This window comes from Chiloscyllium plagiosum, unplaced genomic scaffold, assembly GCF_037043375.1.
Source record: "Chiloscyllium plagiosum isolate Xiang-an unplaced genomic scaffold, Cpla_swu_hap1 HiC_scaffold_3, whole genome shotgun sequence".
Classification (NCBI taxonomy): domain Eukaryota; kingdom Metazoa; phylum Chordata; class Chondrichthyes; order Orectolobiformes; family Hemiscylliidae; genus Chiloscyllium; species Chiloscyllium plagiosum.
Window position 1 is genome coordinate 59,340,493 of NW_028270141.1, and position 25,867 is coordinate 59,366,359.

Here is a 25,867-nt window from a genome sequence, read left to right on the forward strand (position 1 = left end):
TAATGATTGTAGGGAGATACTATTTTACAGTGGCACAGTAGCTCAGTGGTTAGCAGTGTTACGTCACTGCACCAAAGACCAGGGTTCAATTCCAGCCTTGGGTGACTATCTGTGGCATTTCCACATTCTCCCTGTGTTTGCTTGGGTTTCCTCCAGGTGCTCCGGTTTCCTCCACAGACCAAAAATATGCAGTTTAGGTGAATTGGCCATGCTAAATTGCAGAGTGTTCAGGAATGTGTTGGTTAGGTGCATTTGTCGGGGTAAATGTAGAGTAGTGGGCTGGGGGAGTGGTGTGGGTGGTTTGCTCTTTTGGAGGGTCAGTGTGGACTTGTTGGGCCAAAGGGCCTGATTCTACAATGTAGGGATTCTATGATTCTAACCAAGCCTTGTGACCTCAACATTTTTTCTCCAGAATTGACAGTTTGTCGTTAGATTTTGTGTGTGTAAGATATCTGAAACTGTGTTCTTAAGAATTTGAATTATGACACAAAATATGATAGATATGTATGTGTACCTTTTGGATATGACATTCAGTGCAAAGAAAATGTTAGCAGCTATTTTTATAAAGCAGTCTACAGCAGGCAGTTGGATAAGTTCAAAGTAACCTGGCAGCACCAACTTGGTTTTTTTTGAAAGGGTAATCATGTTTGAACATATTATTGGAGTTCAATTGAAAAAATAAAACCTGCTTTGGATAAAGGGAACCAGTGGATGTATTGTTCCTTAGATTTGTGACACAGAATGGTTAAGAAGATGCATAGCACGCTTGTCTTCATTAGTCCAGATCATCGAGTAAAGAAGTTTAGATGTCGTGTTGAGGTTGTACAGGACATTGGGGAAGCCACTTTTGGAATACTGTGTAAAGTTCTGGTCGCCCTGCTTTAGGAAGGATATTAAGTTGGAGAGGGTTCAGAAAAAAATTTACCAGAATGTTTCTGGGGCTACAAAGTTTGAATTATAAGGAGAGACCGGATAGGCCAGGACTTTTTGCTGCGGAGCATAGGAGGTTGAGGGGTCACCTTTATAAAAGTTTATAAAATCATGAGGGCCGTAGTTAAGATGAATAACGAAGGTGAGGGGTGTTCAAAACTAGGGGGCATATTTTTTAGTGTGACAAGAGAAACGTTTAAAGGGGACCGGACAGGCAACTTTTACACACACAGGGTAGTTTGTGTGTGGAATGAATTACCAGAGGAAGTGGTCAATGTAGGTGCAGTTGCAACATTTAAAAGCCATTTGGACAGATACATGAATAGGAAAAGTTTAGAGGGATATGGCCAAATGCTGCTAAATGGGACTATATTAATTTAGAATATTGGCATGGACTAAAGGTCTGTTTCTGTGCTGTACTATGTTTCTAAGATGCAAGATGTGGAAAAAGAGGAAAATAGTAACTTGGAATTTAAAACTATTTTGCAAGAAGGAAACAGTAGGAGTTAAGAACAGTTGGAGGAAGGTAGTGTTAACTCGCTGGTTCTCTCTGGGATGTTTGCCCAACATTGCAGCTTCCAATGATTGGGCTTCCTGCTACCTTGCATAACTTAATTGAATGGGGTTCCTGGATCGCATTTTAATTTGTTGCCTCCAGAACAATCATGCTGGATGTCCCATCATGGTACCTTCAGTGTTGCCAGCAAAAGGAAATAAAGTGTCCTTTAACATAGCAACATAACATTTACAAGTGTTTATTTTTATTAAGAAGCAATGAGAGATACTTTGTTTCATGATAAATGCTGTTAGAAGGATAATAGTCCAATACAGTAGCCAAAACATACAGACAAAGTTAAGCATCATTGTCATAGCACCTATGAAAAGTATAGAAAAACTCAGGGCACTGTTTTACATGTTAACCCATTCATTTCAGAATGATGCTACGTTTGTTTTTTATACGACCACAGTTCATTTAGAAAGTATATCTTAAGTTTAGCTGTATTTTCATTTATTGTTATTTCTGAAAATTCCATTCCACTTAAATTACAAACCTGGATACAAGCAAAAAAAAGCCAATGGTATCTAATTATGATTGGAGTTATCTCACTAGTGTCATTCGAATTTTTTTTTCCTGTCAATGTTTCTACATAATCTTCAGTTTTCTTTACCTGTTGTAAAACTTACTGTTATGGGGTGAATGCAAAAACATTCTTAGCTGGAAGTTCTCAAGTTCAAGTTAACAAAGATTATCCATGTTGAAACTTTATTTTGCCTAAATGGTCTGACTACTACCTGGCTCATAAAGAAACTGTTCCTAACTATCAACTGTACAATTTTGTTCTATGAATAAGTTTGATTTGTTTTATAAATAGAGGTGTCGCTGTAATAACTGAGTCACACTTAAGTGTGTAATTTTGGATTCCTCATTGTAGAGGAACAAAATAGTTGCATTCATGGTGCATCTTTTCTGACCTCACAACATCGTGCTTTTTAGCTAATGAGTATTTCAGCCATTATTCTTTTACTCTTGACTCCAACCAGTCAAGAGTTCTCACATGGGCAAAAAAGGAATGAGGCCCTGCAACAGGAATTTAGAGAGGTAGTAGATTTACAAAACACCTGTGAGGCTTCTGTTCTGTGGATTATTCCAGTGGGTCTGTGTTCTTGTCTATAAGGATAGGAAGATAGGTCAGATGAATGCGTGGCTAAAAGGGTGGTGTAAGAGGGAGGTCTTTAGATTTTTGGATCATTGTGACAGCTTCTGGGATAAGTGGCATCTCAAAGCTGGACAGATTGCATCTGAACCAGAATGAGTTCAACTTCCTTACTGTTTGCTCATGCTGTTTGGGAGGTTTTAAAATAAGTTGGTGGGGTAAGGAGCACAGAGTAGAGCTGAAGTGAGGAGCAAGGTTCGGTTAGATGTAGAAGGAATACTGGGACAATCCAGCAGGTGAAAAAGACATGAACATAATAAGGATCGGAAAGCTAAATTGTATCTATTGTAATGGGAGGAGCCTGTCTGGTAAGGCACATGAACTCCAGAGCATTGATAAGGACAGGGAATTTGATATTGTCACAGTCATTAAAACATGGTTGGAGGAAGGAGAAAACTAGCGGCTCAACATGCTAGACATGTTTCAGAAATGTGAGAGAAATGGGGGATTGCTTTATTGATGGAGGTCATCCCTGCAGTCTTGAAAGAGAATGTGTTAGAAGGCTCTTCAAATATGGTCACCTAAGTAGACCTTGGAAATAAACAAGGGAACGTCACTTTTCTGGGATAATACTATAGGCCTCCCAACAGTCAAAGGGGGATAGAGGAGGTGATATGTAGGAAAATTGCAAAAAGGTGTGAGAGGAATAAGGTTTTAGTAGGGGGTTTTAACTAAGATTGCTTTGCTGTGAAAGGGTTAGAGGGGGTGGAATTTTTAAACTGCATCCAAGAGAACTTTTTGTGCCAGTATGTAGATACTCCTACTAGAGGTAGGCAGTGTGAGACCTAATCCTAGGAAATGAAGTCAATCAAGTGGTTAAAACTCTAATTGGTGAGCATTTTGGGAATAATGATCTTAACTCAGTAAGTTTCAAAGCCATTATGGAAAGATAGAAGAATTATGCAGAAGCTAAGTGTCTAAATTGGGGTATCCCAATTTCAATACCATTAGACAGCATCTGGCAAACATAGACTGGGAGCAGCTACTTACAGGTAAGTCTACATTTGGAAAGTGAGAATCTTCTAAGAGTAGTATAGTGAGAGTTCTGGGGCAGGGTGTTTAATGTAAGGATAAAGAGCAAGGACCTCAATCTAGGGAATCCTGTATGTCAAGGGATATAAACATGGAAATGTGTTGCTGGAAAAACGCAGCAGGTCAGGCAGCATCTAGGGAACAGGAGAATCGACGTTTCGGGCATTAGCCTGAAGAAGGGCTAATGCCCGAAACGTCGATTTTCCTGTTCCCTAGATGCTGCCTGACCTGCTGCGCTTTTCCAGCAACACATTTCCATCTCTGATCTCCAGCATCTGCAGACCTCACTTTCTCCTCAAGGGATATAAACAGTTTGATTTTACTTTTAAAGAAAAGGAAGCATATGCTAGATACAGAGCATTAAAATGGAGAGGCCCTTAGAAGTGCAGAGAATATGGAAGTCCTTTTTTAAAAAAATTTAAGCAAAGACTGGCCGCAAAATGTCTTTGGCAGGTAGGATTAAGGTAACCCCCAAGGCATTTTATACGTATATAAAGGATTACTAGGAAAAGCCTGGAGTTTGTTAGATATCAAAGGGGCAATTTGTACGTGGAACCAAAGGATGTGTGTGAGATCTTAAATGATGATTTCTGTTCTAATTTCGCAAAGGAGAAAGACATTGTAGCTGGAGATTTTAGTTGGGATGGTGAAGTTCAAGAACATGTTAAGACTAATAAAGAGGAGGTCTCCGATGTTTAAGCAGGCATAAAGGTGTATAAATCCCTCAGGCCATTTGAGATGGATCTCAGGCGGCTGAGGGGGGGAGATTACTGTGGTCCTAGCAGGAGTATTTAATACTTCACAGGCTACAAGTGAAGTGTCAGATGACTAGAAATCAGCTCTTATGGTTCCTTTGTTCAAGAACAAGAGACAAGTCAGGTAATTTCAGTCCGCCTAGTCTGACATCCATGTTTAGGAAATTATTGGAAAAAATTTTGAGGAATAGGATTAATAACAGTTAGGGCAGGAATTCTTCGGATTGAGGGCAGCTCAGCAGTTAGCACTGCTGCCTCACAGCGCCAGGGACCTAGGTTCGATTCCAGCCTTGAACAGCTATGTGGAGTTTTTCCTGTGTTCGCACTGGTTTCCTCCCACGGTCCAAACATGTGCAACTTAGGTGAATTGGCCATGCTAAATTTCCCATAGTGTCCAGGGATGTGCAGGCTAGGTGGATTAACTATGGGTGGGGTTAGGGGGATAAGGTCAGGGGCTAGGTCTGGCTTCAAACTCTGGGTGAAAAAGATTTCCACAGAACCTCTAAACCACTTACTCCTCACCTTAAACCTATGCCCTCTGGTCTTAGAAATGTCTGCCATGGGGAAATGATTCTGGCATCAACTAAACTGGGCTTCAGTGAACAGATTATTTGTGAGTAAATGCTGTTTGAAAGAATTGTTGATGACCTCTTTAACCAGTTTTCTGATAACTGAGTAGATTGTTGGGGCAATAACTGGCTGGATTGGATCAGTACTATTTTTGATGTACAGGCAATCTAACATCCTTCGCTAGTCTTGCTAATCTGAATCCAGGTTCATGACAATGTGGTTGATTCTTAATATCCTTGGAAATAGCCTAGTAGGGGACTCGGTTGTACTCGAGGAAACTGGTGACCAACCTCTGAAGATGAGTCATATTGAACTTAAAATGTCAATGCTGTTTCTGTCTCCACAGATGCTGCCAGAGCTGCTGAGTTTCTAAAGCATTCAGTATTTGTTTCATGGGTGTTTGTTTCATCACTATATTTCTAGGTACAAACAACATCCTTGTAACTCAATTGTAGCTTATGATATCTTGTTATAAATCCAAGTTCTAGAAATCCAATCACTAGTCACTGAACAGAATTTAAAGTATAATTTTAATGTGTCATAAGATAATGCTCGAAACCCACCTCTCCAGTCCCACTGCAGTTTCAGCTATTGCCAGCTAGTGTGACCACTCCCAAGCTGGGTCAAAATGCAGTCATGATGGATTCACCAGGACCTGGAAGAAAGGCGTAGAGAATTTCCACTGAGAGGAGAGAGACAGCACAGAGCCCTCCCTGACACAGGACAAGATGACAACATGATATGCTCCTGCACCCATCCCCTTCTCCAACTCCATCACCTCCTGGTTTCCATTCAAAACAATGAGGAGCTCAGCAAGTTGCTTGGGTGGCTCACTGTAGTACAGGGGTCCTGCCCAACATCAGGCGATGCTGCTGACTTTGTTAACTAGATATCTTGAAAAAGTCAGAAAAAAATGTATGGGAGAGAGGGGGAACTGTGATTAGAGAAACTGGAGGAGCAAAATGGGGCAAACAGAACCTGCAGTTGGAGGAGTAGCTCCTCACAGATTCAGTCACCCTAGGCTTACTGCTCCTCCAGTCAATGTACATAGTAATGATACTTCTTGAATTGTTCATCATTGCATCTTCAGGGTTCATTGTGATGTTTCCAGGATTAATTCGCCTGTTGCCCCTATATAATTTGAATCCTGGTTGCAAAAGCACTTGATAAGAAGTCTTTGTTTAAAGGGCAGATGCTGCTACACCACCATTTTGACAGAGAGCGGAAGGACGAAATGTCATAAATATATGTTACAATTGTTTTGACAGATGACTACTAATTTCCCTGACAGGATGTATGCATCCCCTGCCAAAAACGACACTCTTCGCGCCAGACACAGCCCATATGTCACTGACAAATTGCAGCTTGAGCCAGTGTCAGCAGGAGCATTTGCTTCTGCTTGCTTTTTTAATGCAATAGTTTGAAATTGTAGTGTCCATCTTTCAACGGACTGTAGTGTAAGAAGTCAAGCAAATAAAGATAGAATACTAAATATTGCATTAAGCTGCTTTACTTTAGAGAATCATTTTGATGATTTCAGCATACTATGATTTTGACTTAGAATATAGAACAGTACAGCACAAGAATAGCCTCTTCGGCCCACCATGTCTATGCCTTCCATGATGCCATTTTAAATTAATCCTAATTTATTAGACCAAGTTATCACGTAGTTGAATAGGAAACTCTTTTTATAAATGCTTTGTCATAAAATGCTTGAATTTGTTTGCTGTATTCTTCAGAGCATATCCGCATCTTTCATTGTTACAGAGGATGACGCATTTATAGCCCTTGTTAAAAATGTCTCATACAGTTGTGGGCGGCATGGTGGCTCAGTGGTAACCCTGGTGCTGTGAGGCAGCAGTGCTAATCGGTTTGATTCCAGCCTCTGGCAACTGTCTGTGTGGAGTTTGCACATTCTCTCTGTCTGCATGGATTTCCTCCGGGTGCTCTGGTTTCCTTCCACAATCCAAAGATGTGCAGGTTAGGTGAATTGGCCATGCTAAATTGCCCAGAGTGTTAGGTGCATTACTCAGAGGGGAATGGGTCTGGGTGGGTTACTCTCCCGAGGGTCGGTTGGGCCGAAGGGCCTGTTTCCACACTAGTTAATCTAATCAATCTTTCTGATATTTCACTAAAATGGGTTGACTGATAGTGAATCTAAAACCATGGCATTGAAAAATATCTGAAAATTACTAAAATACTTATTTTCCATAATTCTCTCAATTAGTTTTAGTCTATCACAGATTTCGAGCCCAGCAGTGTAGGGAGAACAAGGCCATATGTGAAAAGCCCACAGTATGGAGAGACTGCAGACTGTAGATGGACTGTAATATTTATATTTTAATTTTTTTGTCTTCCTAATTTATACTATAAAGAACTGTAATGTAGAACTTTTAACTTTTCTCTTTCTATTTCTCTCTTTTTTTTGTACCTAATCTATTTTAGTACCTAAAATTTGTACCTAGATTCCTTGTACCTAAGATGAAGCCTTGTGTGGTGGCATTATCCACATTTCACTGTAGTCCTGTACTTTGTACTTGACTACACGTGACAGTAACCCTAATTCTAATTCTGTTTCATTACAACAACACTTGGATTGATGTAATGCCTTAAATGTGATTTAAAATATCCAAGCATTCGTGGGAGTGCTATAAGCCATAATATGGTACTGAAGAGCATAAGATGATGTTCATGCAAGGCCAGCATTTGTTACCCAGCCCTAATTGTCCTTGAAATGAGTGGCTTGCTCCGCCATTGAGGCAGTCAATCATATTGCTGTGGGTTTGGAATAACTTGAGGGTCAGACTGGATAATGATAGCACATTTACCTTCCCTAAATGGTATTTGAATCCATGTCTCCATTGCATTAGCCTGGGCTGTATCTTAAAGAAGGAAGGCAAGATAGAGCGACTAGGGAGTTTAGAGAAGAATCTGTAGAGCGTTTGGAAGAATCTGTAGAATCTGGATTTGTCAGCTAAAGACATGTCTCCAATGGTGAATCAATTGAAATCATATGTTCACAGAAACAGAGCAAACCATGGAGGGATTTTGAAAACAAAGATAAGAAATGTTTAAAAAAGGATGGCTTAACCAGGAATTAGTGCAAATCAGTGAGCACAGGGTGGATGGGTGAATTGGACTTGATGTGAGTTAGGAGAAAGTGAGGACTGCAGATGCTGGAGACCAGAGTTGAAAAATATGATGCTGGAAAAACACAGCAGGCCAGGCAGCATTTGAGGAGCAGGAGAATCGACGTTTCGGGCATAAGCCCTTCTTCAGGAATGTGAGTTAGGATATGGACACCATATTTCTAGCATAGTTCAAATTTATGCAGGGCAGAATGTGAGAGGCTGGCCAGAAGGACTTTGGTATGCATGAATCTAGATGTAGGCCTGGTATGAATGAACAGTTCAGATACAGGAGCAGAGTCATCAATGTTATAGAGGAAATTGACATTCTTAGTGTTGGCATTCTTAGTGTTGGCATGAATGTGGTTGGAAGCGAATCTCTTGTCAGATACTACATCAAAGTTGTAAATAACTTGACTGTAGCTGAATCACTTTACCTGAAAGTCTTTGTCCCATTTTGGTCCATAACTGAAAATATCAAAAAAGAAAAGATGTGGTCTTTAGAAGTGATATTACCATTAAACCCCAACCTGTACATAAAAACATAGCAGCTAGGAACAGAAGGAAATAATTCCAAAAATTTGCTCTATCATTCAGTAACATTAAGACTAATAATTTACATCAACTCAATTTTCCTCATACTGTTCACATATCCTTTGATTCTTTTGTTCCTTGTCTTGAATGCACTCGAACTGAAAATCCATTCCGAGTTGGAGTAGAAAACTACAAAACGACTCCACCTTCAGAGTGAAGAAATTTCTCCCTGGTTCCGAATGATAATCATGAGGTTATGGAACCTAGTTTTGCAATTTGAAGAGCGTGAGCAGCCTTTCGTGATCTGCACTGTCAAGCTGTTAAATAATTTTATTTCTTTAAATGCAATCATCTCTTATTCTCTTGTATGCCAGAGAATATAGGTCCAGGCTTTTCAATTACAGCAATAATGTTGGTGCCTGAAGTTGAACAAATTATGTTCTGCTGCAAATTATTCTCCAGTTGAAAGCAGAGGAAATTTAATACACATCAGTTAGTAAGTTTGCAGATGACACCAAAATTGGAGGTGTAGTGGACAGCAAAGAAGGTTACCTCCGATTACAACAGGATCTTGATCAGTTGGGTCAATGGGCCGAGAAGTGGCAGATGAAGTTTAATTCAGATAAATGCGAGGTGCTGCACTTTGGGAAAGCAAATCATAGCAGGACTTATACACTTAATGGTAAGGTCCTAGAGAGTGTTGCTGAACAAAGAGACCTTGGAGTGCAGGTTCATAGCTCCTTGAAAGTGGAGTCGCAGGTAGATAGGATAGTGAAGAAGGCGTTTGGTATGCTTTCCTTTATTGGTCAGAGTATTGAGTACAGGAGTTGGGAAGTCATGTTGCGGCTGTACAGGACATTGGTTAGGCCACTGTTGGAATATTGCATGCAATTCTGGTCTCCTTCCTATCGGAAAGATGTTGTGAAACTTGGAAGGGTTCAGAAAAGATTTACAAGGATGTTGCCAGGGTTGGAGGATTTGACTATAGAGAGAGGTTGAACAGGCTGGGGCTGTTTTCCCTGGAATGTCGGAAGCTGAGGGGTGATCTTAGAGGTTTACAAAATTATGAGGAGCATGGATAGGGTAAATAGGTAATGTCTTTTCCCTGGTGTCAGGGAGTCCAGAACTAGAGGGCATAGGTTTTGGGTGAGAGGGGAAAGATACAAAAGAGACCTAAGGGGCAACGTTTTCATGCAGAGGGTGGTACGTGTATGGAATGAGCTGCCAGAGGCAGTGGTGGAGGCTGGTACAATTGCAACAGTTAGAAGGCATTTGGATGGGTATATGAATAGGAAGGGTTTGGATAGATATGGGTGGGACTAGATTGGGTGGGGATATCTGGTCGGTATGGACGGGTTGAACCGAAGGATCTGTTTCCATGCAGTACATCTCTGACTCTATCTGGAATTTGCATACAGACAGACAGTTGTTAATGCATGGATGTCTTTTTGTTTTATTCCCTTGTGGGATGTGGGTGTCATTGCCTGTTCCTACTTGCCCTTGAGAAGGTGATGCCGAGCTGCCTTCTTGACCCACTACATGGTAACCCATGTTGGTGGGCGGCACGGTGGCACAGTGGTTAGCACTGCTGCCTCACAGCGCCAGAGACCCGGATTCAATTCCTGACTCAGGCGACTGACTGACTGTGTGGAGTTTGCACATTCTCCCCGTGTCTGCGTGGGTTTCCTCCAGGTGCTCCGGTTTCCTCCCACAGTCACAAAGATGTGCGGGTCAGGTGAATTGACCATGCTAAATTGCCCGTAGTGTTAGGTTAAAGGGGTAAATGTAGGGGTATGGGTGGGTTGCGCTTCGGCGGGTCGGTGTGGACTTGTTGGGCCGAAGGGCCTGTTTCCACACTGTAAGTAATCTAATCTAATCGCCAAGGTTTTATGAAGAAGTGGTGATATTTTTCAAAGTCAGCATGGTGAGTGGCTTGGAGGATAACCTGCAGTTGTGAGTATTCGAGTTGGAAGTGGTCAGAGGTTTGGAATATACTGTCTCCGGATATTTGGCGAGTTTCTTCAAAGCATCTTGCAGTTGTTCACACTAAACATCATTTGGGGCAGGGAGTGGACGTATATGAATGTGCAGCCACTGAAGCGACTGCTTTATCCTGCATGGTGTCAGGCTTCTTGAGCATTGTTAAAGCTGCATTCATCCAGACAAGTGAAACATTTATGTGATTTCTTATGAACATAATTTTAAATAGATAATTACATTTGAAAGCATCACAAAGAAGTGCGTTATGTGCTGAATCGGTGGTATAATGAAGCTAGGGATTCTGTGAAATATCTGACTCCATTGGATTTGCAGATCTCTGTTGTACTGCTGGGTGAGGTACTGATGCAAAGCCAAGCTTTGACCTCCTGCTAAGAGGAACATCCAAGTTAGGAGCGGGAGTAGGCCATTTGGCCCATCAAACCTGTTCTGTCATTTTAATAAAGTGAGGGCTGATCTAATTGGAGCCTGTACTCTATATTGCCTTTTACCCTAAATAATGTCTTGCTTACCAAAAACTTATCTACCTATTGTGAATAAAATATTCAATGTTTTTGCTTCTACTGTATTAAAGGAAGAAAGTTCCAAAGACTCATGGTTATTCAGGAAAAAATAAATTCTCCTCCCCCTTGTCTTAAATGGATGACCATTATTTTTGAATTGTGCCTTCCTAGTTCTAAATTCTCCCACAAGAGGATACATCCCTTCCACATTCACTCTTTTAAACATACTCAGAATTTTGTATGTTTCAATCAGTTTGCCTTTTTATCTTCCAAACTCCAGTGGCTATCAGAGCTGAAAAATGTGTCGCTGGAAAAGCGCAGCAGGTCAGGCAGCATCAAAGGAGCAAGAGAATCGACGTTTCGGGCATAAGCCCTTCTTTAATGCTGTCTGACCTGCTGCGCTTTTCCAGCAACACATTTTTCAGCTCTGATCTCCAGCATCTGCAGTCCTCACTTTTTCCAGTGGCTGTCAGAGTAGCTTGTCCAATCTTCCCTCAGGAAAACCTGTCCATTCCAGTAATTAGTCTAATAAACCTTCTTGAATTACTTCAAATGCAGTTACACCCTTCCTCGAAATAAGGAGACCAATACTGTACTCCATTTGTGGTCTCGCCCAATGTTTGTATACCTGAAATATTATCTCCCCACTTTTGTATTCAATCCACCTAGCAAAAACTTATAACATTTCTATCAGCTTTTCCAAATTACTTGTTTACATTTCATGAGCCAAGATAGTAAGGTCCTTCTGCATCTGAGAGTGCTGCATTCTTTCTCCAATTGCTTGTTCATTGTTCTTGCCAACATGGACAATTTCATATTTTCCCGCATTATCAATTTGCCAGGTATGTACCAACTCACTCAGCCTATCTTTTCCTGATTGCAGCCTCTTTGTGTCCTATTCACAACTTATTTTCTACCTATCTTTGTATTATTTGCAAATTTAGCAACAATATCTTCAGTCCCTTCATCAAAGTCAGTTATAAACATTTTTAAAAGTTGAGGCTACAGTATTGACTTCTGTGGCATGCCATTTATGATATCTTGGTAACTAGAACAAACCATTTATGCAACTCTTTATTTTCCTGTTAGCTAGCCAATCTTCTGTCCTGAAGAAGGGCTTATGCCCGAAACGTCGATTCTCCTGTTCCCTGGATGCTGCCTGACCTGCTGCGCTTTTCCAGCAACACATTTTCAGCTCTGATCTCCAGCATCTGCAGACCTCACTTTCTCCTCAATCTTCTGTCCATGCCAGTATATTACCCCCTACAATGAGCTTTTATTTTCTACAATAATCTTTGTGTTGTCATATCTTCTTAAAAGTCTTGAAGAACATTTAAGGTAGATTAAATCCCAGGACCTTGACAGAGATCTTTGTATGCTCTTTAGCTGCAGATGAGGTTCCAGAATAATTTCAGAAGACAGTGGTGATCCTTGGTTCAAGAAGGACAACTGGGAGAATCAGGAAATTATATACATCAGTGGTTGGGAGATTATTGGAGAAGATTCTTAGAAGTAGGATTTATTTGCATTAGGAGAAGAATGGATTAATTGGGGATAAAGTCAATCAGGTGGTTGTGAACCTGAGGGAGCAGTGCTCCAAAAGCTAGTGCTTCCAAATAATCCTGTTGGACTATAACCTGGTGTTGTGATTTTTAACTTTGTCCACCCCAGTCCAACAGCGGCTCCTCCACATCATGGCTTTATTTGGGGTAGTCAGCGTGGCTTTGTGGGCAAGGTTTTGACTCTCAAACTTAATTTGCGTTTTTGAGGAAGTGATGAAGATGATTGAGAGTAGGGCAGTGGATGTTCTCTACTTTGTCTTCACTAAAACTTTTGACATGGTCCTTCAAGGTAGGCTGGTCCAGAAGATTAGGTAGTATGGAATCCAGCCATGAGTTGGCAAGGTGGATGCAAACTTGGCTTCATCATAGAGAGAGGGTAGTTGTGGAGAGGTGTTTTTCTGACGGGGGGGTCTGTGCCCAGTGGTGTTCTGCAAGGATTAGCGCTGGAACCTCTTTTATGTAATATGTATAATGATTTGGGTGGTCTCTATAAAATTTGCAGGTGATGTGGATCGTGAGGAAATTTACCAAAGGGTACAGCAGAATATAGCAGGTGGAAAGTTGGGTGTCGGAATGGCAGATGGAACTTAATCCGAACAAGTACGAGGTGATTCATTTTGGAAGGTTTAAATGCAAAATGAGAGGATCTTGCCCAACCCTTAGTAGCATTGATATGCAGAGGGATCATTGGGTCCAAGTCCATAGCTCCCTAAAAGTGGTTACACAAATTGATAAGTTGCTTGCCGTCATCAGTCGGGGCATTGATAACAAAAGTTGGCAAGTCATGTTACATCTGTCTAAGACTTTGGTTAGGCCACGTTTGGGTTATTGTGTTCAGTTCTAATCACCACAGTATAGGAAGGATGTGGAGGCTTGTGTGAGAGTGCAAAAGAAGTTTACCAGAATGGTGCCTGGATTGGTGTGCAGTAGCTATAAGGAAAGGTTGTTTCAAACTTGGATTGTTTTTTGCTGGAGTATCTGGTGTAAGGTGACCTGCTAAAAGTATGTAAAATTGAGAGGCATGGATAGGGTTTGTTTCCCAGGGTGGAAATGTACTAAGTGGAATACGTATAAGGTGAGAAGGGGAAAGTTTAAGAGATCTGCAAGATGAATGCCACAGAGAGGGTGGTAAATGCCTGGAAAGTGCTGCCAAGGAGGATGGTAGAAGCTGATATGTTAGCCAAATTTAAGAGGCATTTTGACTCCTGAACAGGAATGGACTAGAGGGAAACAAACTGTGTGCCAACTGAGAGAATTCCAAACTAATCCCATCTGCCTGCACAAAGGGCCTGTTACTGTGTGGTACTATTGCATGTTATATATTAGCCTAGTGGACTGGTTAAACATGATTTCCCTTTCATAAAACAGTATTAACTCTACCTTAAATTTAACCAAGTTCACTGCTGCATCATCTTTAATAATAGCTTCTGACAATTTCCCTAAGACAATTTCCCCATAAAAGCTAGAAACAGAAGTAGGCCACTCAGGCTGTTGAATCAGCTTCACCATTCAATGAAATTTATAGTTGATTTGATAATCCTCAACTCCACTTTCCCTGGCTGATTTAAAAATCTGTCTGTGTTAGCCTTGAGTATACTTAACAAATCCGCTTCAACAGCTGTGGTTTAAAAAATTCCATTGATTCATTATCTTCTGAGACAAGAAATTGTCTCTGCCTTAAGTGTGCAAACCCTTATTCTGAAATTATGCCCTCTTGTCATAGATTCTCCCACATGGGGAAACAACTTTTCCACATCAACCTGTCAAATCCCCTACAAAACCTATATCAGTAAGGTCACATCTCGTCCCTATTCCAAGCCATGCGGTCCCAATCTACTCAACCTGTCCTCATAAAACAGACCTCTATACTTGATATCAGGCTAGTGATCCTTCTCTGGATTGCCTCCTATGCCATTGTACTTTGCTTAGATATATTAGAAATAATTGTCCCCAGAACTGAGCCCTGTGATACACTGCTAGTTACAGGTGCCATCCTGGAAATGCCACCCTGCCAGTCCCCATCTCAACTCTACCTTCTGTTAGTCTTCTATATATGCCAATATACTACCTTCAACACCATGGGCTCTTTACTTACTGAGGCTACTCACAAAGGTGCCTAAGGTTAGGCACCTCGTCAAGTGCCTTCTGAAAATTTAATTAGAGTCATAGTCTTTATCCTGCTTGTCACCACCTTTAAAGAATTCTATTAAAAATTTGACATGATTTCCCCTTCTACTTTTGACTCTGCTTGATCATATTCTGTGTGACAGATATGAATCTGGCCTGTAGTGTTTTTGCTCTACTTCGCTGTCCTTGTTTAAACAAGATAATTTACTATTTTCAAATTTAATGGAATCTTCCTTGAATCTAGGGAGCCAATGCATGAACTACCTAACTTGCCACTTTTAAGAATGTAAGATGAAGTCTGTCAGGACTTGGGCACTGCTCCAACAACTTACTTTTTCAGCTCATTGTAATTTTCTTGAGTCCCTCCCTCCTTTCCATTTTCTGATAAATGGCTATTTCTGAGATATTAGTTCTGAGAAATTCCAAGTAACTTCTACACTTCAAAATACCAGTTTGAATAAATAGAGAAGTTCATACCTGGGTGGCTTCTGCAGGTTCTTAAAGTGTGATTGATAAGAGATCAATTTGAAAAGTAATTTTGAGCTTTAATGATGAAAGGTAAGTCACTTATGTACTTTTGACTTTCAATTTTTGAATTTTGACATGTGAATTTCATGTGGATTAACCTAACTTGTGAATTCAGTTGCTGAGCTCTGATTTAAAACTCCAAATTTTTACACTGAGAATGTTTTAAATACTGTTAATTGTCCTTCAATTTTGCAGGTACTTTGGTTGGATGCAGTGATGTAATTTCACAGCAACTGATTGAACGACAAGGATGGGCAAATCATGACACGAAAAGGACGCTCAGAATGACAACTGTTGGATTAATTTATGTGGTAATTGCAGACTCTAAAATGGGCTTTATATTGGAACAGAACAAATGATGCAAAATAAAAACAAGATTATAGCCTGTGTTTAAAGCACAATGTCTCTCAAGCAATTATTTTAATACCCTTTAACAGTAGAATCTTACAAAGTATATAGTTACTGTGGATGAAGTCTGCACCTAGCTGCGATTTGGAAATTGTATTACCAATTTGAATGGAAAGAGATTTTGAAGAGGTTTTTCTAGGTGTTATAAGAAGTTGAGACAAAATAAACTAGAAAGAAGCCAGAGAGCAGCAACAATGCAGCTGAAAGCACTACCATTTGTGGTGAGTCAGAAAATGAGGAATGAATTGAAAGCCAGGATTAGAGGAGTAGAGCTTTCCAAGTTGCAGAGCTGGAGGAGCTTTCAAACATATGCTCTGGAAAAGATGCGGAAAGGTTTATAAATAGGGATAACCGTCTTACTTAAACTTGCTACGTATTGATAAAATGAGCAAATGGTCAAAATGGTAGAGGATGGAATTTAAGGTCAATAAATATGAATGAATGATTACTTTTGACAAATAAAAATTTAATACTTATAGTCTAAATGGAGATTAACTGCGAGATTTGAAAGAGCAGTGTTTCATTTCCCAAGTGGATGAAGAAAGTTGATGGAATTCAAAAGCTTAAGAAAGCTAATGGAGTACAAGATTCTGTGCTAAGATGTAGAAAATATAGAAGTCCAGATGGAGTGGCACGAAAGCGTAATAAGAATTTTGTGTGAAGAATTGTGTACAGATTGTAGCTCCATTTTATAGGAAGGCTATCAAAACAGTAGGGTAAAGAGCACAGGTTCACTGCCCATGACCTCTACCTCTGTCATCTATCTGCTGTCATCCTGCGGCATCACCCTAAAACATGGAGTCAGATTTTGGGTATAATTTACAATTATCTCACTTTATTCAGAACTTCAGAACATTCTAAATTGAGGGCAACATGAAGTAGTGATAATGACCAGATTATTTGTTCTGGTGTCGTTGTTTAAGGATTAAAGATTGAAGAAAAGTCTCCAGCTCTTATTTGAAAAGTTCCATTGGACCTTATACATCCATATGTAAGCCCAGCATTACCACAGTCATATTGAATGGCAGAGCAGACTTGGTGAGCTGTGTAGTCCACTCTTGTTCCTGTCTTTTATGTCCTTCTAAGAGTCAGTTGAAATTAGTGAACTTTCAAAATCATTGATATTGATTTACCAAATTTCCAACTCTACTTAGTTTAAAACTCAGGAATTTATGATTTTTAATGTGTTATTTGCCTGATGCATCTTTTATAATCACTTATGCTCATGGAAGTTAAAAGCAAATCATCCCACTTGGTAGTGCATTTTCTCGTCTACAACACTCCAAGGCAGTGTTGGACTCCGATTCTTCACAATGGCAGGCATTGCAAAGGTAACTTGCGTTTTCTTTTAAATTCATTCATGTGGTGTGAACTTCACCGAAGGAAGGCAAAATTTGTTGAACACTCCTAATTGCCTTGCAAAGGTGTTGATGAGCTGCCATCTTGACTACAGTGGATCAATGTGGTGTACATACCTGCACAGTGCTATTGGGGAGCTCCAGGATATTGATCTAGCTACAATGAAGAATGATATATTTCCAAGTCAAGAGGGTGTGTCACTTGGACGTGAACTTACAGATGGTGATGTTCAATGTATTTGCTGCCCTTGCCCTTTGATGTGGGAGAGTTTGAAGGTTTGGAATATATTAAGAAATCTTAGCTGTAGTATGCACTATTTATAAGATGCAATGCTACCACTATTATATGACAGTGGTGGTGGGAGGCATTTTTAGGTTATGGTACCAGTCATTAGTTAGAATCCAGATTTATTACTGGAACTTCACTTGTCCATGTAAATGGAAGGTATTTAATCACACCAAAAGAGAAAATGCTGGAAAATCTCAGCAGATCTGGCAGCATCTGTAAGGAGAGAAAAGAGCTGACGTTTTGAGTCTAACTGACCCGTTATCACACTCTTGGCTTATGCCTTGTAGATAGCAGACAGGACTTGGGGAATCAGGAGGAGAGTTACTTGCTGCAGGATTCCTAGCCTCTGACCTACTTGTCTGGTTACTACATTTTTAAGGTTGATCTAATTTATTGTGGAGGATTTGATGATGGTGATGCCAGCACAAGTTTCAGTTGGAAGATACCTAATGACTACTGAATGGGTAAAGTACTGTACAGCAAGTCATCTGGGTAATCCCTTGAACTTCAAGGAAAGTTGGTTGGATTCTCTCTACATCTGCTTTTTGTTTGTTGATGTACTGCCCAGTGATAGTTTGTTGAACTCCAAGTAGTGGCATAATTAGATGTTTCCAAGCATGGCTAATGCTAGGCACTCCGATCATCGAAATAAAATCAGTTAAGCTGATTTTGTCTCTTAGAATGTCCGTATTACTTTGTGGACATTTGTGCAGAGCATTGAGCATAGGAGTTGAGACATCGTGTTGTGGCTGTACAAGAAATTGGTGAGGCTACTTTAGGGCTACTGTGTATAGTTCTGGTTGCCTTGCAATAGGAAAGATGTTATTAAACTGGAAAGGGTACAGAAAAGATTTACAAGGATGTTATCAGACTGGAAGATTTGAGTTATAAAGAGAGGCTGGGACTTTTCCCCTGAAGTGCAGGAGGTCGAGGGGTGACCTTGTAGAGGTTTATAAAATCATAAGGTTGATAGCCAAGGTCTTTTGGTTTAAAGTGAGAGGGGAAAGATTTTAAAAGGGATCTGAGGGGCAACATTTTCATGCAGAGAGTGTCATGTATGTGGAATGAACTGCCAAAGGAAGTGGTAGTACAACATTGAAAAGATCTTCAGATAGGTACATGAATAGGAAAAGTTTAGAGGGCTATGGGCCAAACACAGGCAAATGGGACTAGGTTAGTTTGGAAAACCTAGTCAGCATGGATAAGTTGAACCAAAGAGTCTATTTCCATGCTGTATGACAAAGTTTTATTTCCTTTTTTTGGATGTAAAATAAAATTTGAAAATTCTTGTTGTTCAGTGTTGTCATTGATGTGTTAATTTTACTCCTTCAATTCCTTTTTGATAACTTTTCTCAATTTATTCGAACCCCCTTCAGCAGATTCCCTCTTCTAAAAAGCGTCATGCTTGTTGTCCCAAATACGCTTAGAGACCACTCATACCATTTTCAAGCTTCTGTTAACTCTGCCAGTTTCAGTTGGGAGATACCTGATGACTACCGAATGGGTAAAATACTGTACAGCAAGTCATCTGGGTAAGAGGGTCTTTAGCTTGATGCCTGACTGAGGCGAGGAATTTCCTATATTACCACCCTAACTAGATTTCAAAAGTATTTATTTATTTGGCCTTCAGGTTTTGGTACATACAGTAGTTGTTGAAGGTGCTTTTGTTTCAGTTCATTATTAACCAAGGCACAGTATGGATGCTGCAATTTGCCTCTGTATCCCTGCACAAAAGAGTTGTAGTATCTAATGATATAGATTGTGAATACAAACCATCTGTGCTCACATCAAAAAATGGTCCTGGATGGCTGCAAGGATTTGATACTCTTTCACTATCCCATTTACCTTAGAAGATTATACTTGAGTAGAATGTCATTGTGGTCTTTTGAAGTCAACCATTTTGTTTGACTACTTATGACTGTAGAGTCTTGGATTTAGTTGCTTCATTAGTAATCAGCCAGATCCCCAAAACTGTTGAGAGCATGTGACTCTTTCTGCTTTACACTGCTGTTCTTGTGGTTGATTTCTAGCAACCTTATCAGCCATTCTGGGTATTTTTACAGCTTTTCCTTACAAGATTTCAGTGTCCAGGTGATTGATGACTAAAATGCAATTTTTCAGCACTGACCTCAGACTAAACATTGTTTGCTAATTGTTGATGCTGTTTCTGGTATCCAATTTACACCCATACCCTCCTTTTGTACTTAGAGTTTAGAAACATGTAACACATTTCATGGGACTTGACAGGTGAAATGCTGATAGATTGTTTCCCCCTTGGGTAAATAGAGGACCAAAAGGCATACTCTCCAAGTAAGGAGTAGTCAGTTAAGACAGAAGTCTGAGATCTAGGAAGTTTCAAAGAGCAATAAAGTGATTTCATTCTATAAAGAGACTTGTCAGGTGACACCCTGTGACACACTCACTTGCTTTCCAACTAATTATTGCAGATCTGTTATACTTGCCAGGAGTTGATGCCACTCATTATCCATTTTTTTGTTGGAAAATGAGAGATTCAAATTAAAACTTAATGAACATTTATTGTGCAAATTATTTTAATAAATGACCATCCTACAAGAGAGATCAAAACAAAATTAATGAATAGCATTTACCATGTTTAAATTCATAATTGGGACCAATTTTGCTGATGGCATTTATAACCTGTCTTTAGCTGAGGTGAGAAGATTAGTGGGCTACCTTCCTGACCTACTGATGAACCACTCATGTGGTTTGATGCTATGGAAGAGCCAAAATGCTGAGCAGGTACAATGAGGAGTCTCATCTTGAGGAAGGAGGCAGAAGCTGCACATTTTACAGGACTGACAAATCAACTTCAGTCTTTGCCATTTGATCTGAATTGACATCTAAACTGAACTCATTTCACAAAGAATCAAAAACTGACTCTATTTGAATAGTGCTTGTTAAATGCCAGTATAGTATATAACACTTAACCATTTCATGCATAAGCAATAACACAAACAGATGAGGTTAGAGAGCAATATTTTCAACAGGATCATTGGAAGAGTACCACGTGAGGACAAATTTATTATCTTTAATAATTTCAGAGCCTGCGACATTGTTAAATTCCTATGACCATTTATTTCTATATGTGTGGTGAGTTTTACTTTACCAGTACAATCACAATATTCCAACAAGCTGATAAACTGGAAAAAAAAGTGCACTGAAAGATTGGCACATATGGACAACATTATAGTACAACAGAGACCTCAAGGAGCTCCAAAATTGCCTAAGAGACACCATATGCTGGTCAGTCATCAGGATCATCATGTCCTTAAGGATAATACTGAAGGCATTTTGACATAAAAATCAAAAACAAAATTTGACCTGGAGGCAGAAAACTAACATAAATCAGCTATAGAGATTGATGACATAGAATCCCTAAAGTGCAGAAAAAGGTTGTTCAGCTCATTGATTCTGCACCAACCCTTCAAATAGCATTCCTGACAACTGCTTAAAAAAAAACCTGCACTAATGGAGAAACAACAATAACACAAAAGGGGTTTTAAGTGATCATGTGTGTCTTTTAAAAGCCTGATGCAATTAATACTGTTTCTTGAATAATGTTTTGCCAGTCTTCAGCGGAAGCAAAGAGGCTAATAATATATTCCAGGCATAATATTTCTGACATTGTAATAATAAAGCAAGAGTTAGAACACTCAAAAGTTAGCCTAAGTAATGAAATAGTATTAGAAAATATAATGGCACTAAAGACCAACAAATTTCTCAAACCTGATGATATCCATCCCTGGGGACTTTAGGCTGAATGATGAATGGAAGACCATTTGGATAAGTCACTAGAGGACTAATGATTTCAGTGGTCCTTTATATAGTGTAAGCCACTGCTCAAGAGAATAAATATAAGGTAAAAGAATTAGAAGTGAAAGCGGTAACTCTTTAGACACAACTGATAACTTATCATGTAGACTGTACTGAGTAGAATATCTTTCTTGAAAAGTAATTTACATGATGCAGATAATTTCATACTTGTAGTTTTTTGATACGTTGGTTGCTCTCCATTCCAATAGCCAATACGTGTGGGAGAGAGATCAGCAGACTTGGCACAGTTATGACCTCAGTGCAAGGGTAGTTTTGGCAAAATTGATTCACTGTAAACACTTGAAATTACAATCCTCAGTCACTTAAGTGATGTTCATTGTATGTTTATTTTAATCCCTTTACCATAGGGTCCTGTACTCGGAGTGTGGTATAAGTTGCTAGATCAACTTGTTGTCGGAAAGAGCAAAACTGTGGCATTTAAGAAAATGTTACTTGATCAGGTAAAACAAAACAATAATTTTACTTTCCTTTTATATCTGTAATGTGAGAAACTATTCCAAACTGTTTCACCATAGTAAAGTTAACAATAGACCTAAATGAAGTTAGCCAAGTGATCAAAGGTGCAGTGGAAAAGATAATATTTAAGAAGAGTTTGCACAGAGATTCAGATACTGCACCCCACAGCAGGAAGACGATTGGACTGTTGGGTGGAGATGGAATGGAGGGAGGATGCATGTAACATCAAATTTGGAGTAAAGACCTTTTATAAGTGTGGAAGAGAATACAGTAGGCTGAACTTGAGCATTCAGAAGTTAGTTGTGCTGTCATCCATGCCTTAGTCCAAAACACAATACATGTTTTATCTGTTTTAAGGAAGCAAGACCCGTCTCTATCGGTAATGGGATGAAGATATGTTGGCATAGTCCCAGAGAACCATAGGGCTACTCTCTCAGTCGAGAGATGTAACCTAATAGTCGCTATATCTCAGGCAATGGGAGAGGTTGAGAAGGAGAATCTTATATGGTAACCTCAGCTGGTACGAGAATTGAATTCACGGTTGTTGGTATCACTTTGCATTACAGAGCAACTGTCCAGCCAAAAACGTTAACCAAATAGGATATCAAAGTAATGAAGAACCACATTAAAAGTTTGTTTTACTCTTGAGTTGTCAAATTATAAATGAAAGAAATATCTATTGTCTTTTTAAAGGAATACTGAAGAAAGGTTTGTGAAACTGTTTATTAGTCTTTTGTGCTGTCTGGGCTTTTCTGAATCAAAGGGTTACCTAAATTATCCAGTGGAACTATTTTAAATTTTCTTTCATTAATCTCTACTTAAACAAGGTGATCATCGTCAATAGAGTGCTAATTATATTTGGACTGCTAATGTACTCAAAACTGGCAGACAAATAGCACAATAATAGTCCATTGTTTCAATGGATGGGTGTTTAAAAGTGAGCATTAAGGTCAATCTGTCAAGATGGCAATGACAACAGAGAAGTAAAATCTCATGAAGTTAATTTTCTTTATTACATTAAAATTAGAAATTACAAGACTGCACTCAGTATTGTTTTAACTTTATGGTGTTTTGGTATTTTTCAAATTGTTTCAGAATGATTTGTTATAAAATTTGAAATAACTAAGTGCAAACTATACTTTTGTTTGCATAATTAGTGAAACCTTCCATTGAAAACCAGTTTGTGATGTCACAGGACCACTCCTGCTGATTTTTAAAGTTTGACACAAAGGTTACTGTAGTTTAGGAATAAAAGCATTGCAGTGTATCTATATGTATTTGTTTTGCAAGTACTGAGTAATATTTTCTATAATGAATACATATTAACTATGGAAACCACTTTCACAGAACACGTGGTGGAGGCTGGTACAATTTGCAACATTTAAGAGGCATTTGGATGGGTATATGAATAGGAAGGGTTTGGAGGGATATGGGCCAGGTGCTGGCAGGTGGGACTAGATTGGGTTGGGATATCTGGTCGGCATGGATGGGTTGGACCGAAGGGTCTGTTTCCATGCTGTACATCTCTATGACTCGATATCCTGATCGCCTTTGATTTTCAATTTAATCACGAACATGTTTCTGTTTAAGAATGTCAGCGTTTGTGCATGCCATTTGTATTTGCTGAATCACTTTCCCAGATTGAAGAAAAAGAACATATAAGATATCTGCTTTTTTTTTTCCAGTTTGCACTTGCTCCTTCTTTTTTGGCCTGTTTCCTTACACTAACTGGATTCTTGGGTGGGCATTCACGAGAGGAAGTATGGATAAAGCTAAAGAAGGTGAGTTGTATTTGCATTAACCATATATTTTGTTTAGCTGCAGTTTTTCTTTTCAATTGGAGTGCTGCTTGAAGATGTAAACACAGTATCTAACAAATCTAACCAGTCCGCCAAAAATTTGGAAGAAAGACATAAGATGATCAATCATAGATATTACATGACCGGAAAGAAAATACTTCATAAAACAGTGTAATTAGATAGATACTTCACAAAAGGCCATGTGTAAGAGCAAGAGAATGCGCTTTTAAAATAGTTTCCTTCTGTGCTATATAATTCCATGTACATACGATTATTGCCAATAATGTTTATAACTATTTATTTTAGTAAACTTTGCACCAGCACATAAAAGCATTTTCATTAAAAATGGTCTTTTTTTTTCACCCATTACATGGCATTGTTTTAGTATGTGTATCTTAGAACATAGAAAGTACAGCACAGAACTGGCCGTTCAGCCCACGATGTTGTGTCAAGGATTAATCCTAATGTAAAATAAAATAACCTAATCTACGCACCCCTCAATTCACTGCTGTCCATGTGCATGTCCAGCAGGCGCTTAAATGTCCCTAATGACTCTGCTTCCACCACCACCACTGGCAATGCATTCCATGCATTCACAACTGTGTAAGGAACCTACCTCTGACGTCTCCTCTATACCTTCCTCCTTATATTTTAAAACTATGACCCCTCGTGCAATAGACAATAGGTGTAGGAGTCGGCCATTCTGCCCTTCGAGCCTGCACCATCATTCAATATGATCATGGCTGATCATCCTTAATCAGTATCCTGTTCCTGCCTTATCTCCATAACCCTTGATTCCACTATCTTGAGAGCTCTATCCAACTCTTTCTTAAATGAATCCAGAGACTGGGCCTCCACTGCCCTCTGCGGCAGAGCATTCCACACAGCCACCACTCTCTGGGTGAAGAAGTTTCTCCTCATCTCTGTCCTAAATGGTCTACCCCGTATTTTTAAGCTGTGTCCTCTGGTTCGGCACTCACCCATTAGCAGAAACATGTTTCCTGCCTCCAGAGTGTCCATACCTTTAATAATCTTATGTCTCCAATCAAATCCCCTCTCAGTCTTCTAAACTCAAGGGTATACAAGCATAGTCGCTCCAGTCTTTCAGCGTAAGGTAGTCCCGCCATTCCAGGAATTGACCTCGTGAACCTACGCTGCACTCCCTCAATAGCCAGAATGTCTTTCCTCAAATTTGGAGACCAGAACTGCACACAGGTGTGGTCTCATCAGGGCCCTGTACAGCTACAGAAGAACCTCTTTGCTTCTATACTTAATCCCTCTTGTTATGAAGGCCAGCATACTATTAGCCTTCTTCACTACCTGCTGTACCTGCATGCTTACTTTCACTGACTGGTGTACAAGAACACCCAGATCTCTTTGTACTGCCCCTTTACCTAAATTGATTCCATTTAGGTAGTAATCTGCCTTCCTGTTCTTGCCAAAGTGAATAACCATACATTTATCCACATTAAACTGCATCTGCCATGCATCTGACCACTCACCTAACCTGTCCAGGTCACCCTGTAATCTCCTACTCACATTTCACCCTACCACCCAGCTTAGTATCATCAGCAAATTTGCTAATGTTATTACTAATACCATCTTCTATATCATTAACATATATTGTAAAAAGCTGCGGTCCCAGCACTGATCCCTGCAGTACCCCACTGGTCACTGCCTGCCATTCCGAAATGGAGCCGTTTATCACTACTTTGTTTCCTATCAGCCAACCAACTTTCAATCCAAGTTAGTACTTTGCCCCCAATACCATGCACCCTGGGGAAAAGTCTCTGGCTATTGACTCTATCTATTCCTCTTATATACCTTGTATACCTCGATCAGGTCACCTCTGTTCCTCCTTCTCTCCAGAGAGAAAAGTCCAAGCTTAGTCATAAGATAAACCCTCTTCATAAGACAAACCCTCCAATCCAGGCAGCATCCTAGTAAACTTTCTTTGCACCCTCTATCTTTCCTATAGTAGGGCGACCAGAATTGGACACAATATTCCAAGTGTTGTCTCACCAGGGACTTGTAGAGCTGTAGGAAAACCTTGCAGCTCTTAAACTCGATCCCCCTGTTAATAAAAGCCAAAACACCATACGCTTTCTCAACAACCCTATCCACTTGGGTGGCAACTTTGAGGGATCCATGTACTTGAACACCAAGATCCCTCTGTTCCTCCACACTGCCAAGGATCCTGTCTTTAATCCTATATTCAGTGTTCAAGTTGGACCTTCCAAAATGCACCACTTGGCATTTATCCAGGTTGAACTCCATCTGCCATTTCTCAGCACAGATCTGGGCGGCACGGTAGCACAGT

The 25,867-nt window shown here is 39.8% G+C and overlaps 1 protein-coding gene across 7 annotated transcripts in view; it reads left to right on the forward strand.

Annotated features, from left to right (window-relative positions):
* Positions 1-25,867, forward strand: part of mpv17 (mitochondrial inner membrane protein MPV17) — a 101,336-nt gene that overhangs the window by 38,804 nt on the left and 36,665 nt on the right. For all 7 annotated transcript variants that reach the window (XM_087979800.1, XM_087979803.1, XM_087979802.1 and 4 more), the window contains exons 3-5: positions 15,578-15,693; positions 21,640-21,732; positions 23,434-23,529. In XM_087979800.1, coding sequence (XP_087835926.1) covers positions 15,578-15,693; positions 21,640-21,732; positions 23,434-23,529 — 305 coding nt within the window. The remainder of the gene's footprint in view (positions 1-15,577; positions 15,694-21,639; positions 21,733-23,433; positions 23,530-25,867) is intronic.